This window comes from Strix aluco, chromosome 7 (assembly GCF_031877795.1).
Source record: "Strix aluco isolate bStrAlu1 chromosome 7, bStrAlu1.hap1, whole genome shotgun sequence".
Lineage (NCBI taxonomy): Eukaryota > Metazoa > Chordata > Aves > Strigiformes > Strigidae > Strix > Strix aluco.
The window spans coordinates 22,854,355-22,870,568 of record NC_133937.1 but is presented as its reverse complement, the minus strand read 5'-3'; the positions used below and the strand labels follow the sequence as shown (position 1 = coordinate 22,870,568).

General features: G+C 34.2%; 1 protein-coding gene across 1 annotated transcript in view; it reads right to left on the bottom strand.

Annotated features, from left to right (window-relative positions):
- The window catches only part of HECTD2 (HECT domain E3 ubiquitin protein ligase 2), a 41,824-nt gene that overhangs the window by 13,191 nt on the left and 12,419 nt on the right, over nucleotides 1–16,214 (bottom strand). The window contains exons 4-13 of the mRNA XM_074830914.1: nucleotides 14,206–14,308; nucleotides 13,203–13,292; nucleotides 12,535–12,599; nucleotides 11,426–11,471; nucleotides 10,236–10,345; nucleotides 8,732–8,880; nucleotides 7,061–7,184; nucleotides 4,655–4,751; nucleotides 3,663–3,770; nucleotides 1,675–1,807 (exon numbers count right to left, since the gene is read on the bottom strand). Coding sequence (XP_074687015.1) covers nucleotides 1,675–1,807; nucleotides 3,663–3,770; nucleotides 4,655–4,751; nucleotides 7,061–7,184; nucleotides 8,732–8,880; nucleotides 10,236–10,345; nucleotides 11,426–11,471; nucleotides 12,535–12,599; nucleotides 13,203–13,292; nucleotides 14,206–14,308 — 1,025 coding nt within the window. The remainder of the gene's footprint in view (nucleotides 1–1,674; nucleotides 1,808–3,662; nucleotides 3,771–4,654; nucleotides 4,752–7,060; nucleotides 7,185–8,731; nucleotides 8,881–10,235; nucleotides 10,346–11,425; nucleotides 11,472–12,534; nucleotides 12,600–13,202; nucleotides 13,293–14,205; nucleotides 14,309–16,214) is intronic.

The following is a 16,214-nucleotide window of genomic DNA, read 5'->3' as shown; positions in this document are numbered from 1 at the left end:
GACAGACAAATTCTTGCATTCTACCAATGACTAGCAAGCATTATGCTGAAGTTCCTGGAAATCAATATTTCTAATTTAAGAGCTAGCCTGGGAAAACTTTAACCCATTATGGCATCTGTAATGTATCCATGCACAGCTGAGGAAAGCAGACTCATTTGAGAAATATTAGAGTGGGGAAGAACACCACCCAGATCCTTCTACAGCAATATGAAACAAGTAGATAGAACTGCTTGTTTATGAATGCTCATTCATGTCTTCCAATCTCCTATTTACTCAAAAAAATCTTCCTCTTTTTTTTCTGCTTTGGGCCTGCAAATATCATTGTGGGCTCACAGGTCCTGAAGACAGCAGAGGCAGGCTATTTCCTTCAGTCTCACATCTGCCTATACTGTCTCTGCACCTGACTGAAGGACCTTTCTCCCCTGAGAGCATCTCAGACCCCTTTAAGAATACTGGCCACACAAATACCCCAAACAGAATGTATGATAACAAAGAATCAAGTAAGAACTAACTGCTGCCAGTACTAAACACAGAAATAATGCTAGAACTTGCATTACACTGTCAGTGCAACTATCAGTGCAAATGGAAACCATTGATGCATGGGAGGCCAGAATCAGCAGTTTGCCAGAACTGAGCACAGTAACAGCATCCAACTGTAGCTACTTAGGAAAACCAGGAAAACTCCCTAAACTACCAATATGAAGACAGCTGAAGGCAGTGTAAAATGGGAAAATGCAGCACGAGGAGAAAGAGGAAAGGATGGCAGGTGACAAACAAATACATTTGGCTTTATCTCCACTTGAATATTTGCTAAACCATCTAATTCAGAGGCTGCTATATTGTCTCTTCCTATTTTGGAACAGGAATATCATATTCCAAATCGCAACCAAACAACATATCAAGCTAAATGGAAGAAACTTATTCTTAAATCCAAATATACAAAAATTTCCATGGACAGACAAGTGTCAGTGTTTCAATGGCTTGCATATCTTTTGCTTATTCTTCTCAGCTTGTTAGTAGGTCTAACAATTCACTAACACTCATTCCATTTGAGTTAAATAGATTTAAATCATCCTTGTCCTACTCCATAAAATAGTTGAAGGCCTTCTCCCATCTGCTCAGAGGTAAATCAAGATCCAGTCTCTGGCAAGAGATAGAAACACTGTAACAACACAGATATATCAGAGGAACTTCAAGGAAAAATCTACTGCTAGTCTTGAATTCCCCTGCTTTGTATCCAGTATGCTCACTGCCTAGGTATACTAACAAACCATAAACATTGAGCCTCTGGTTTCTGAAACAAGGTTTAGCATGACTAAAGTCTTAAAAAGCTAAATCATAATTTTAATTCTAAACATTTCCATTGATCAGAGATTTGTTCACCCTCTAATTTTGCCATACCACTGAAGCACAATCTCAGTTTTTCAGCAACACTTGAACTTCCCTATCAAAATCCAAAATCTTCAAAGATCTTCAAGTACTTCCCACTCTCTTCCATTTTCCTCTATGCCAAAACTTCTTCTCATCTATATACAATTCTAACCTGCCTGGTTTTTTGTTTTTACATCAATTAGTAACTGGTCTGCCTAATGAAGAATTCTTATCCATTACTGTTTGATAATTTAAAAAGAACATATTTTCACATTGTACTTAAAAATATTTATGAGGACTCACCGTAATCTGGGTGAAAAATCTGGCGAATCAGAAGAAGAAACCATTCTTTTGTCAGGCCACCCATATCAAGACCAGCTTCCCCTACAAACGTGACTTTCAACTTCTTTTTCAGATCTGCCCTCTTCCTTGCTAACTATTGCAAAATAGGTAGGGAAGAAGAAAAAAGGAGATGTAACATATTATCACTATCTCTAGCCATAGAGAACCCATCTCTATCTCTCTCTACCGCTCTTGCTTTGTTTAAACTAGTAATTTGCATCATCTCCTACTAATAGGTCAAAACTATATTGAAACAATGATTGAATTGCAGAAGCAAGATGATCATGACTACTTGACATCATTAACTACCTTGCACATGATGCCACTCTCTAGGCTTGAAAAGAAGTTAGGTGTATGCAAATGGACTTCTAATAAGCTACTAGATACAATGAATTGAGTCCATCTGGAATATTTTGGACCTATATATTTTTTTACCTACACAGAAGACATTCTACCAGGAAGAAATGATACATTAAAAAAAATAATTAGACATCCTTTAGAGATATTTAGAAATAAGGAGGTAGCTAAAACTTTCAATATTTGGACACCATTCTGTTCAGCATAAGATACCTGCCAGAAAGTATCATCTGTTTTGCAAAACTGTTTTTTGGACAATGGTAACAAGTTATTTTCATTCCTTTGTCCTAAGAGATAGCATTTCATCCAGGTATGCAAAGTTGCTGCAAAGAATTAGATTACAGCCTTTCACAATTGGCAGTGATCTTTCAGGTCAAGTCCCTATACAATTTTTATTTAAATCATTAATTAGCGGCCAGCTCCAGAGAAAGTGTTTATACCAGTTAGGAAGATGCATATGCTAAAACAATGTCTATGTTGTTAGCTGCTCAAGTAAATTCCTGTTGCACAAATTTTATAACTATAGGCATTTGTATTATTTGACACAAACTTTTTATTAGCTGAAGTGATTTTCCTTTCAAATTTAAAAAATTAATTTGCAAATACAAATAAGACATCTTTCCCCCACCTTCCACTCCTCACACTTGTAAGAATATGGATAATATCATACATTCTTACTCATCCCTGAGATGGACAGAAAAAAATATAAAAAATAAATAGCCAAAATATTCTTCTATCAGAACTCTTGAAGTTGCTCTTGGCTATTTTCATGTGGTAAAAAAAACCCCTACAATGCCTGAGAGAAAGCAGTATTACCACTCATATTTCTTCTATCTTAGGAAAGAAGGCCAAAATAGACAGGCTTTAATGTAGGAAAAAAAAAGTTTAAACTTGTTTTCTGAACATGAGTAATCAGAATTTGTTTGGTCTTATTTTCACCACTTGGACTTATTTTTCCATACCATCAGGCTGTTTTTAGTGTTGAGAAAGAATAGGGAACTAGATTTCATTAAATAATGTTAATTAGCAAGGTTCAGTGGATACTGAAGAACCGCCTACTTTAATGGACACATTTGTTTCATTTTTAAAAAAGGAAAAATTACATTCAAGAATGTGAGGAATTAGTTAAAATCAAGATAAGAACTTAAGAAAAGAAAGGCTAAAATAATTCTTATAGGATAGAAAAGTTAGTGAAGGAAAAGAATAAAAATATTCCAAGAATTAGAACAGAACAAACTCATTAGTGATTAGTCACTTACTATTCATGTTCCTATCATGACCTGATAATTATGCACCGCATTCTTAAAATAAAAATTGCAAACACAAATACATACCATGTGGCATGCAAACATGTATGTTTATTGTAGGCTTAGCTATGGAGCAGTACGAGGATGAAAATAAAGTTCAGAATGTCTAACCCAATCAATTCTGCAGCACTGCTATTGTGACAGAAATTCAGTTCTTTTTATTTAATATTATAGTTATATTCCCAATCTCTTAGCACAGAAAGATTTAAATATGACTTATCAAACTGAAACTAAGTGCAATAACTGTTCTGCAGCAACACACCATTTAATTACATTTTTTGTTACCTCATCAAGTGAGTCACTAACAAGATGCGTCCTCCTCACTTTCACATTTAGGAACAACATATTCATGTCAGGTTTCTGTCTGCGAGAGACTTTATCCACAAGGCTTTGCTATTTGAATGAAAAAGAAACATCATACCTGTAGTATCTTCATTTAAAAAACAAAGTGCCATACTTGATAAATGTAGAAAGTCCTTAGTATCTTGCATTAAAGACATTACCCCAATATGATAACTGCTTCAATATCTTCTAAGAGGTAGAAAGCAATTTCTTGTCTATTGCAGATAGCATTTACACCATAGTCAAACTAACTTATCAGGAAGTTTAACAAGAAGGCGGCAATTGTGCAGCAACCTTTTAAACTCCCCAAATAGTTAAAAACATACACATACAATTCTGAAGACTGGTTTATGCTTTACTTAACTATTGACAAGACACATCCAGCAAGACAGGAATGGATAGGTGGTGGTACTGCCACATTGAGCACCAAGGAAACCAGTATCACCTAGCACCTGAATGAAATTACCACTGGAGGAGGCAGACAATGCTTCTTTCAAAACAGAAAAGGCTGCCCAGAAGCAGTACCTCTTCTGGGACTTGTGAACATACAGTTGCATCTTGGTCTTCCATGACAACATATTTTCATAGAATAAAATAGGAAACAGTCCAAAATCTCATGGAATTTTTCTTCCTTAATTATCATGTTAATTTAACATGCTAGCACATTATGCTTATTTCTGAAAAAAAAGTTACTGTAACTCTTTCTCCACAATACTGGTATTTATAAGCATCCTGAAACTAAGAACAATAAAATAAAAAGTACTGAAAGAATCCAGCATGGACATTTGTATCAATAGTAAAATGGCTCAAATTCTTTTTCAGGGTAGTCTGAAATACTAGAAGTTGTGACGAAGGGCTGTATGCAATACCAATCTAACAAAAACTTAAAAAATACCAACGGATAAGGCACAAACATTTATCACTAATTGACTTACCCGTGCAATACTTATCATCTGTTGTTCTGAGTCCCTTTGAATAATAACTTTTTTTGCTGCTATAGAAATAATAAATGGGTATTGACAGAAAGAAAACCTAAGAACAAGAGAAAAGAAAAGTATTTGCTTTTTAGCATCTAGCATATTATTTTCTTTTTAAGAATACAGGAGTGAATCGTTGCATTAACATTCAGAAACTACCTTCCCTCCACTGATAGTAATTTGCAAATAGCTGCTGGTTTTTGTGTTGTATACATAGATAATCAATTCAGTAGAACAAACTGTTTATTGCAAATACTACTAGAAATTGTCATTAGTAATAACACTTATCCTCAATAAAGCTCTTTTTTATTGTTTATCATTATCAATAGACCTAATAAAAAGTCATCTTCTGCTTTAAATACTAAATTCTAATTGCTACACTAAATTAAAGAAAATGATAGTATCTTCTTACTAAATACAAGAAAACCATCTATCTCAGTGCAGTATTCTTAGGTACACAGTAGAAATATTTCTTGTTTGGCTTATTTGCTGCAGAATTGATTTTCAAAGGAACTGATTTTCCACAGGTCCTTCAGATTTAACTTAGGGTTACAACTGTTTAGGACTTCTAAAATATCAGATCACAGACACATTCCACTGCAATCAAATAATACAAATAATTTAGAAAAATTTCAGAAATCATCAAGGTAAAAGATTTTTTTGTTACTGGTTATTTTGGTAAGTTTTTTGTTGATTTAGCTCATGCATCACCTAGCAGAAGTTCATATTGAAATACCCAGAGCTTCAGACTCTATGTGTGCATCTTCAATCCAGACTACATGTGCACGCTGAATCCTGTCTCTGAGAAGCTCTGAATTCTAGCGTCTTTAGGAAAGAATGGAAAATGAGGAAAAATATTCTCACTTGGCCTCCTGGAAATCCTAATCCAAAATGTTTTACCAAGGAGTGTTAACTTAGTTCGAAGAATTATGTATTTCAAAATATTTTATATAGGGCTTGCTCCTACTTGGCCTTCTTAGTTTCTAAGCATATAGTCTTGATTGCAATTCTTTTGTTGTTTTTGTTTTGTCATTGTTGTTTCATTTTTTTAAAAAAATTTCTTTTTAAGTGGAACAACACAGTTAAAAGATGTAAAATTGGAAAAAAGTGTGGTTGTAACAAAGTAGAAGAATTATATTTACCTTAAAAATAATACAGATAGTCTGCACTTCAGCTACTCCAGAAATTATGTGTCAAGCAAACTTTGTTTTGATATATAATGAATTTCCAGTGTCCCAGCTAACTGAAAAGAACTGGAGCAGGTGGAGATCTTGCAGCCCTTTTATAAGTTTGGATGTGGGTGCCAAAACAGCCAGATGGTGCCAATGAAAAAATAAAAAAAAAATTTTTAAGCTCAGCACTATTCAGATTCCAATGCTTTGACTGAGACTATGCAAAGCCTACTGTATTTATTGCTATCATGTGTCACGAGGTTTTTTTGTTTGGTTTGGGTTTTTTTTTTTAATTTTCTTCCTTCCCAAGCAGAATATCAGGTATCAGACAGAAGCCTAGCCTAAAATACCTGCCTTTGGTGGAGCAAATTATGCCCTCCAATTTTTCCTCAACCACTGCTAAAGATAAGGAAAATTGCACATGCAATAAACAAAAAGCTACATTTGGATGGCTGATGTCTTAAATTAGCTTACTGAAAAGTCTTGAAATATGGGGAAATTTTAATTGATCTTCTGATTCAAGCTGTAAAGACTGAGTGATACATACTGATATGCTGAAAAATGCAGCTATACAAAATAACATTTTTATTAAGAAAACATTAATAAGATTTTAAACTTTAGCAGAAAGATGAAATGCCTAGATGTTTCTAAATCATACTGCTGGCTGCCTCTCGCAAGAAGAAAATACCTTTGCAAGCTCTGAGTCTGTAAAGATTTGTGTGTTCATTTTCATGTAACAGAAATAGTACAGTTGATTTAACTGGAACAAATATGATCAGAGCCACATATATACAGGTAATTAGATACATTTTCATCATTAAGTACTAAGTGTGCACACAACATCACTTTCTATGAATGTATTGGAGGTTAAAATATATTCCTTGTAAGATACAATTAGAAGTCTATGACAATAAATAATAAACTCATATTATCTATATTTTACATCTTTTCTCCAGTTTGCAAAGGCAGAATGAGATCTGTTACAATCTCACATTCATGCAGTAGCAAGTATAGCACGTAGTAGCTATACTATGTTTTTCCAATGAGATACAGTATTTAATGTAGCTATATGTACATAAAAGGTATGTATACACACACACTGTATATGCACTACATATAAAATAGATATCCACAATGTAGATACAGTGCTTGGAAATACTACTAAACAAGGACTACCAGTTATTCCTTTTACCTGTGAGAATTTCCATAACACTGCCAGTTATGATACTCTTCCATAAGATCAATATGATCAAGTGTAGAATTATAGAAATCCGTATATGAAATAATAGGAGGACTGATCAGACTATTTGCAGCATCTATAAAGAAAGCACAAAAGTCTTAAAATATTGTCTGGATTCGACACATCCATTTCCTAGGCATCCTGAGCACCAGTGACCTCAGAAACTTTAAGGCAAAAGCAGCTGCTAATAACTTTGTCTCAGTCTTAGCTACAGAATTACAACTATAACATAACACCATGTGACATCATAATAATGGTTGTAGAAAATAGTAAATCCCTAGGTTCAGCCCATTTACAATAAGAGAACCTTCATTTGACTCTAGCCCACTTAATGACATACACTTAAGGCTGCACAGATAAAGAATGCTATGTTCTGCTGAAATCAATGAAAAAGCAGTTTGATAGATGGATTTCTTAAACACCTTCACTTAATTTCAAGCATAGCTATGGATATAAAATCTACATACTTTCCAGTTAACAATTATGTGTTTTAGTTTGATGCCTGTTTGCAAAAGGAATGGAAAGGGAGGGGCACAAAACATAGTATGCAAAGATATGCCTATTTCCTCAGGTAACCACTACATCATCTAGACCCACCAGTACAAAAATTAAGTACTTGACCAAATGAAGAAAACCAATTCACATTTAAGCTACCTAACTCATTATGTACCATTCATATAATGTCAAACAGCTAAAAAGTTTTCTCTATTTGCACTTAAACGTAATTTAGTTTGGATCAGTCAAACACAAAGTAGTGTATTTTGAATTACTACATATCCCTTTTCCCAGAATTAAAGAATCACCAACTTTTTCATAGATGACTAGACAACACACGTCTTGGTTTTAAATACAGATGAGCTTATGTGTCTAAACTGTTGCTTTGAACAAGCAGGACTGTGCAAAATGCTTTTAAGTAAAAGTTTTAAGTTGACAGCGAAATGAAAATATCCTCATCCCAATCTTAATTTTCACTTGGTGGTTTCATTTTCTCCAAGAAAGGAGAAAGAGTTTTTGCCCCTCAAGAAAGGGGACTGACCTTAAGCCCCCCATTTCCATAGTAAGGGCTCTAATCACTGAGGTATTGGGGATGAGTGGGGGAGAAGGTTTGCATTTGCAGTGGTCAAATTTGCTGTGCTCTATGTTGAGCTGGACAGGAATTTACTTTTTTTAAGCTATAGTTCTGGACTTAAGAGGCATGTGCATTGTCTAACCTCTTAGATGCTAAATACTTCTGTGGGGATAAACCAGTCACAGAAGAAATTCTGGTAATTACACATTTTAAAAAGTTTCTTTTATAAATCTAAGGGAAACCTTAACTATTGGTTACTCCTGTGGACTTTTGTTTGAATAATCTTCAGTTGTTACATGAAAATGATGCATAGCAATTATCTTCTACTGGAAAGCAAGTATGAAGACATGCCAATAGATGTTTTTTGTTGCTTACCTCTTTTTAGGAATTTTATTGTAGTTTGTACTGTGCCACCATTGCTGTCAGTCTCCCCCAGAAGAGGAGAGTTATAAACGATCACCCCCCCCATAGGCATATGTAGGTCTACACACAAACGTACATTTCTCTCTCTCTCTCTGCACACACACATGCATACACAGCTCAAGAATACCTACTAAATAGAGCCAGGACTTTGGTTGCTGATGGAATCCACCAGGTACATTTCACCATAGGTGGAAACTCTTCAGGTTTTGCAGGAAACAGGCGTAAAGAAATAAATTGCAGTAACCTGTCCACCAGCTGCTTGAACCTCCTCTGTGAAATCCTAAAACAAACATGCTGCAGTTAATCCCATGTGATCACTGTCCACTGTAGAGTTTATATTATCAGATTTCAATGTTATTTTTTAAAAAACATGCTTTTGTTCTATACATAAAACAAAAATTCCAAATATAAAGTTTGAAAGAGCATGCTTTTAAATATTGGCACACAGCAATGCTCTTCAATGTACCCCTAACTATGCTTTTTAATGTCTCTGATTTAAAAAAAAAAAAGCACAATGGAATCATTACTTGTTCTTGACTTTTAGTAAACAAAAAGAAAACAAAAATCCTTAGCTATTTCACTCCACAATCTGAATATTGAGGAATTCTGACTTTTTTTGTTTTGAGATACTTGGTCCTATTGAATAAAGAGTAGAAGGTACTTCATATGCTTGTGACAAGTGCACGTTTTAAATTATGCGCTGCACCACTTCCGTAATATCACAATACACATATATGTGTAGATATATTAAAGCATCCTTTTCTAAATAAGAGCTCTCCTGTTTTAATGATTTAGATTTCTAATACATATTTTAAGAATAAAAACATCAATATGCCTATCGCATCCTTAACCAACAGGGTAAACCTTATTTCTAAATAATGGTCCAAATGAAATCACATATTACCACAGTTTTAAGCAAATCTAGACATATTACAGGGTGGGGGGAGGGAAATATAATTTCCATCCTTGCAGAGAAGAAAATCCTTTATTAACAGATTCCCTAGGAGATAAGGGAATTATGAATATGGCCATTGAAACTTTTTTTTTTACCTCAGACTAAACATTTTGCACAGCCATTATAAGGAAGGCAACCTGCATACCAACTTAAAAGCTTTTCTTTGGGCAGTTACCCCCACATGACTTTATTAGTGAGGTGCTATTCAGAGTTATTTCAATTAATTAAAAATCTAATGTCCTAACTACACTGTCTCACCACTTCTATTACACTACAAAGCAGGGACTCAATTTCCTTTGTGGTTTTCATACAATACAGTAAAGTTACAGTATCTTTTACAAATTATGCAAGATAAACCTTTATTTAAACAAAGATCATAAAGATGTATTAATAATACCATTTAAACATGTATCTAAAAATGTGCACACAAGTTATTTTACAATTAAGGCTTTCTTGCATAAAGATATTAATTCTTACATATTATATACAGTTTGCATCTATAAATCAGTATCACTTAGTGGACTATGTCCAAATGTAACTTTGAAAACAACAAAAACAATCTCTTTAGTCAATTAAATTAGCTTTCATATAATTTATAAAACAGTCAACATCAATGGAAATACAGTAACAATTGTAATCCTAAAAATGGAATTTTTAATTTTATTTTTTTATTTTTTTACTTTTTAGACCAGTGCACTAGGAAATGATGGTCAGCTTCTGTTAAGGCTGCTATCTGTCTTAGCAAGTGAGCATAGATGACATAAGTAGAAGTGTTACTAAATTGAGGATTCTGAAAAAGATTAAAAAAATGTGTTAGGTTAATAAACTGCATAAAGGGAAAAAAAGTCATTAGGATTTTTTATTATGTTTGTTGTTGCCAATACAATTACGCAGGAAAGGAATTCACAAAATTGCTGTGACAGTGGTAAAACTATGAAAAAAAATTATTTGCAACTTCTAGTCAAATAAAAAATATATAACTTCTGTATTGTAAAAGTATGATTTTTTTGTTTGTTTCCAAGAAAGCCCACAGGTAATAAAGGCAGTACTCAAACTATTTTTCTGGATTATCATTACTCTGTAGCACATAAATTACACTCCTCTGAGTGATGTGCTTTCCATCTCAGTAATAAGGATTCTCACAGCTCCTGTCTTCCCGCACATCAAGCCAAACTTATTTTCCTCTTATAATGTATGAATTCACACATTCCCACTTTTCAGCAGGATATATTCCTTATAATTCACAGCTAGTATACCACCCCAGAGAAGAAACTATTGTCTCAAAAAATTAAATTACCATCTGATCTTCTCAAACAACAGCAGAAACCTCTTCTTGTGTGGAGAGGTGTTATCTACACTGGCAAAATTTAAAGGGGAAATTTGCTACAAATGCAAATCAACTATAGTAGTAAAGGCAAGAGGTTAACACAGACAGAAGCGAGACAATGTAGCCAGTCAGACAGACTGGAGAGAGGCTGCTAGATCAAATGGAACACTGGAGAGAGTTACAGCAGTATCAAAAAGTGCATATATGGAAACTTTCTGGAAAAATCAGAGTTACAGCATATCAATAAGAACAAATAACCTGCTAAAACATTTGTTCTTTCAACCCACAAAGTGATAGGAAACAATTACGTATCTAACTGTTCATAGTTTTAATCTATGCAACCTTTCCCTATCAACTGTATTCCATTAAGCTCCCATTCCCATCATGCATACCCTACACTTCTGTATTTTAATACATTCTTATAACAGGAAATTAAATGTGAAGTATCTCAGCTATACAGAGTATCGTTTGCACAGTATACTGGTTTATAGATTATAAGTTAAGCAGACATAGACTTAAAGAAAAATACTGTATTTTTCTTACCTGTAAAAGTATACAGTATGCTCTAAGATCATCTTTTGTTCGCGGCCTATGAATGAATGAAATAATAAGCAGAACCATATGTATACATCATATACACACATTAAGAGTCATGAAATCACGCACCTATGATTTCACTTTGCTTTGCCAATATGTGTAGAATACCATATTTAATGATCTTCACGTCTCGTAGAAACTGAAAAGGCGACTTAAAGATTTTGACTACTCTCTAAAGGCAGTAGGCTATTTTAGCATGTATTTTGTGGCATAACACGAGAGAACGCAAAAAAAAAGTCAGAACTGAAGAGTAAGAGGTATTCCAAAGAGGGAAGTCCATGCTGTTGTCTATCTCAGCTGACACCACAGAAGAGTTTATTTGCCCCATCTTTGATAGTTCCTGCCAGAATTCTTCATATACTTCTACCACCACAGCCTCTGTACTACTTGCTGTTGATCTGCTTTAGATAATGCTTTACATAACCACACATACACATGCAGCAACAGCACAGAAAGGTAGTACAAGGTGAAGAAAGGAATAGCCAAGGGCTGGGTCACAGCTGAGTCACACCAAGGCGCTGCCTCTTGATATATCTTTTTGTGAATCAAACTATGCATTCTCACTTCTATTACTTCTTGCTAAAACATTGTTATCTCCAAACCTCCTGCCTGTGGGCTATGCCTTTCTCCATCCTGCACTGCCCTTTCTCTGCTGTTGTCACACATGAATGGTATGAAGTAAACTTTGGATCAAGGAATTATCTAGGTTAAAATATCCTAGTTGCTGTTGGGGGATGGACAGGGAGAATATGTTTTACTCTAGATAAATTCCTTAATTCATCTTACAGTTCAGATGCCAAAAAGATTTCCCTGGCAGCAAGCAGCTGACATTTTGTAGGGAAATGTATGGCTGGGGCTGCCTCTCAGAGGTCCAATGTCAGCTTACAGAGTTCAAGATATATTTCAGCAGATTTGCTGCCAAAAGGAGACAAGTTCTTATGAGTCAAATAAGTTCTACCAGAACATTTTATTTCTTTGGCTAAAAAAATAAAGACAAAACATGTATCAGTTGTAAGTGCTGGCACAACAGTAATGCAAACGTTTGTTGTAATTACCCTTTCCATTCTTGTAGCAGACCATTAATTATTCCTTTTAGGACTGACTTCTGAACATCTTGAGGCTATGGAAAAAGGAGAGGGAAAATCATATCTGCTGTAATGATATATATTCTATACAAGATACTGTACACACAAGCAAATTTGTTTTGCTTGTGATTCAAGCCAGGTAAGAAATATTCGTGTCATGATGCTGAACTCCTAAGTATCTTTCCTCACAGACTATTAGCTGAAGCTTGAAGTTGTGCCAGTGGTGGCTTTCAACGCTTTAAACAACTTAATAACTGTAAATATAATTTCTAAATTACTCATGTCCTTTGTTTACTAAGCACAGTACCTACTTTTTGCTACCACCATCCTCACATTTTCCTTATTTCTCACCATGTAGTGTCCCATCACAGTCATGTCATATCTTCAAGTGGTCTTTGAGATCTACCACAGTATAAACTGTGCATTACCAGTAGCAAAAATTTCCTCCTCTTTTACTAAAGCAGTTTTCATGATTCTATGACAATTCTCATGGGACCATTTTAAGTATGTTTTGAGAGATTCTTCAGAAATTGTGCCTATCTGAGAAAAACTTTTGGTATAAATTGCTTCTTTGCATATTTCTTTGCTGAAATAATTGTTACAATGTTTAAAAACATGAATTCTTTTCTTCTACTTACAGTGTTTAATAAGGCATCATAGACAATATTCACAAATTTTGCATTGATTCCAGAGTCCTCAATGGTATTAAATGGAGAGCTGGTATCTTTCTGTAAGTTAGATAATACATGAAGCATTTTGGTTTTGAAGTGTTTTGAATATTTTAGCTATCTATGAAAAAGTTTAACAGCGAGTTTAAATAAAACACATACAGATATAACTATTTTCCTTATCAAAACATAAGAATCTAGGTTGCTTTTATTAATATGTGAAAGATGAAGCTAAACAATAGTAATCTACACTTTGGCAATATTCACGTAACTTCATTACCTTGTTCTATTTTAAAAATGTAAGAAGATTTCAAATAATGAATTACATCAAATTTTCACCGTTTATCTTTGTTGTTGATCCACCATCAGACAAGAGCAACAAAATCATAAGAATTCAATATTTGTTAAGTAGCTAAGTAACTATTTTGTCTAGGCTCAGGTCCTACTGTCCATATTAAATAGCATAAGCACATTTTTCTCTGTAATAAGCAGGAAATATTAATTTAGCATGAATTTAGAAAGTTTTCACACATGAATATGATCTTTCCCAAGAAAAACTGAGTATGCCATCACAACACAAGAACAGCTATACTACTCAAGCCCATATCACAGGTTATTTTCGGCACAGGGAATTTCTGTTTCCAGATTTGCCTGGGCGTCCATATTAGCTGCATTAGCTTGCATGTTTTTAGACTGTAAATTGTGTAGAAAGTATCTACACAGTCATAGTGTCACAAAACGAACTACATACTGGAATTTTAAAGCTCCACATACACTTGAAACACAGCTGCTTAAATGGGAATCAATAACTCAATGCAATAACAGACTATCTACCAAAGGCAGGTAAAATCATGACAAAATTATCTTAGTTGCTTTAAGTAACTAGCTGCAAGCCTTTAACTGATGTTTTTGTAAAGAGTTTGAAGATACAAAGCACTGTAAGTACTAAACAGTATTATGAATTATTTTCTACCTTAAATGCAGCGTTTATCTCCAGGAAAGAATCAAATGTTGTAGAATAAAAATCATGTACAGCTTTCCAATCTCCTGATGACTTAGCCTTTTCCACATCATCCCTAGAAAGAATATATTAAAATATTGGTAATATAAGGGTTCAATCTTTCCAGCCAATCTTTCTAGACTTTAGACTGCATTGTAACCCTAAGATTTCCTCCCTAAGCACACTTAGAAGACAGACAAGTATAATATCAATATCTTTCTGAAATCTTTGTTGTCATTTTAAGATCATGGTATTACAAGAGAACAAAAGCGTATTTTGTATGAGCAAATGTCTCTTATTCAAAATGTTAATTCATGGTGTCACAGTTCAGTATGTTAAGACAAGTAATTAGCAGAACAGAATTATGCTGAAGATACACTGACATGATAAAATTTCTGAGACTTATTTATTCAAGTATGCAGCCTCCTAAACTAGTCAAATTCATTATCATTTGTACAAAATTTTATCTTCAAATTTTTCAAATAAAACTTAAACTTTGTATGTGGCTGTACACATTCCTTAAGAGGACAACAAAATCTATGGATTTACTCTTAAAGTACTTTTAAGTATTGGACCTTAAAGCAAGTATCTGTATATGAAATTCTGTATACTATCATATGTTTAAAACAAACAAACAAAAAACCCCCAACCAACCTTTGAAGCAGAAATCTAACTATCTACAATGCTGGTGATACAAATCCCAGTTTGCTCCCCCACAGATAATTTCTTGTACTAGATATTATAAGTTATCAGTGGGACATACCAAAAATGCACATGACTTTTTAATACTTTACTTCAAAGAATAAAATTCTTGATAATTACACAATTAGACAGCAGTCAATACAGAAATCTAAATACGGAAAAAATTTTCAAATCACCTGAATACTAACAAAGGATCACCTCTTGTCAAATTATCTTTTATACCTGTTTCCTTTTCCACCCAATACACACAGTGACTAATCAAAAAGCATTCCTTTTCCTCCATGAATGCACAAAATTTCAAACATGGAAAAGAGCAATAAAAACTATATGCACATACATCTCTTGGAGCAACTGTGATTTTTTTTTTTTTCCCATCTGTTTGAAAAATAGAAGAATCAAGCTTCTTCCTAGGAATACTTCTCCCCATTTCCTGACCAAGATTATCCTGCTGTAAAGCACTCAAGGGTATTACAACAGCATAATGTTGCTCTGTGGGTGCTAAGGCTAAAAAAAACAAAAAGCCATACTTTCAATGAATTAGTAAATATCCCTCTAAGAACACACCCACACTATATTGGCATATATATTGCCAATATATTTTCATGTATTGCAGGCAGAATCCCCTAGTATCCCCTAGATACACCTTATGCCATTAGTTTTTCAACAAAGTTATGTCATTTCCTCAAATGACAGCGTCAACATCACAATTTTTGGGAGCATAGGTATGTTAGAGAAAAAACATTGCCTATTGCTTTGTGCTCACAGAGAACCAAGCAAAGCCAGCAAAACTTTGTGATGTAGACCTGACATCAGGGAAACAGCCTATACTAGTTAAAAACAATTCAGGTAGTTTCCCTGGGTACTTCTGCTAGCCTAGCTAAGCTGATCAACCATCATGTGCCAAGTATCATAACGGTGTTGGAAGAAATATAATGCAGACGCACTTTTGATTAAGGGTCTGTACTGATCTGGAAAAACAGAAATGGAACACAAGACACTATTTCACATCAAGTCTACTTCTATCTAAACCAGTGTTATAGGGCAGCAGCATAAACATGTCTGCACAGACTTTAATCTTAAAACCCTTTTTTTCTTAGACAAACTTAAAGCATAGTGCCTCTCAGAGAAGTCCTAGGATAGCTTATACTTACACTGCTTAAAATTGTGGTCACATAAGCAGGAGAATACATAAAAAAAGAAACGTTTTTGCCATAAAACTAATATTGAAAATTAACACACTTTAACATAATGCATGAAGAAAGGTCATTTGCACTTTTAGC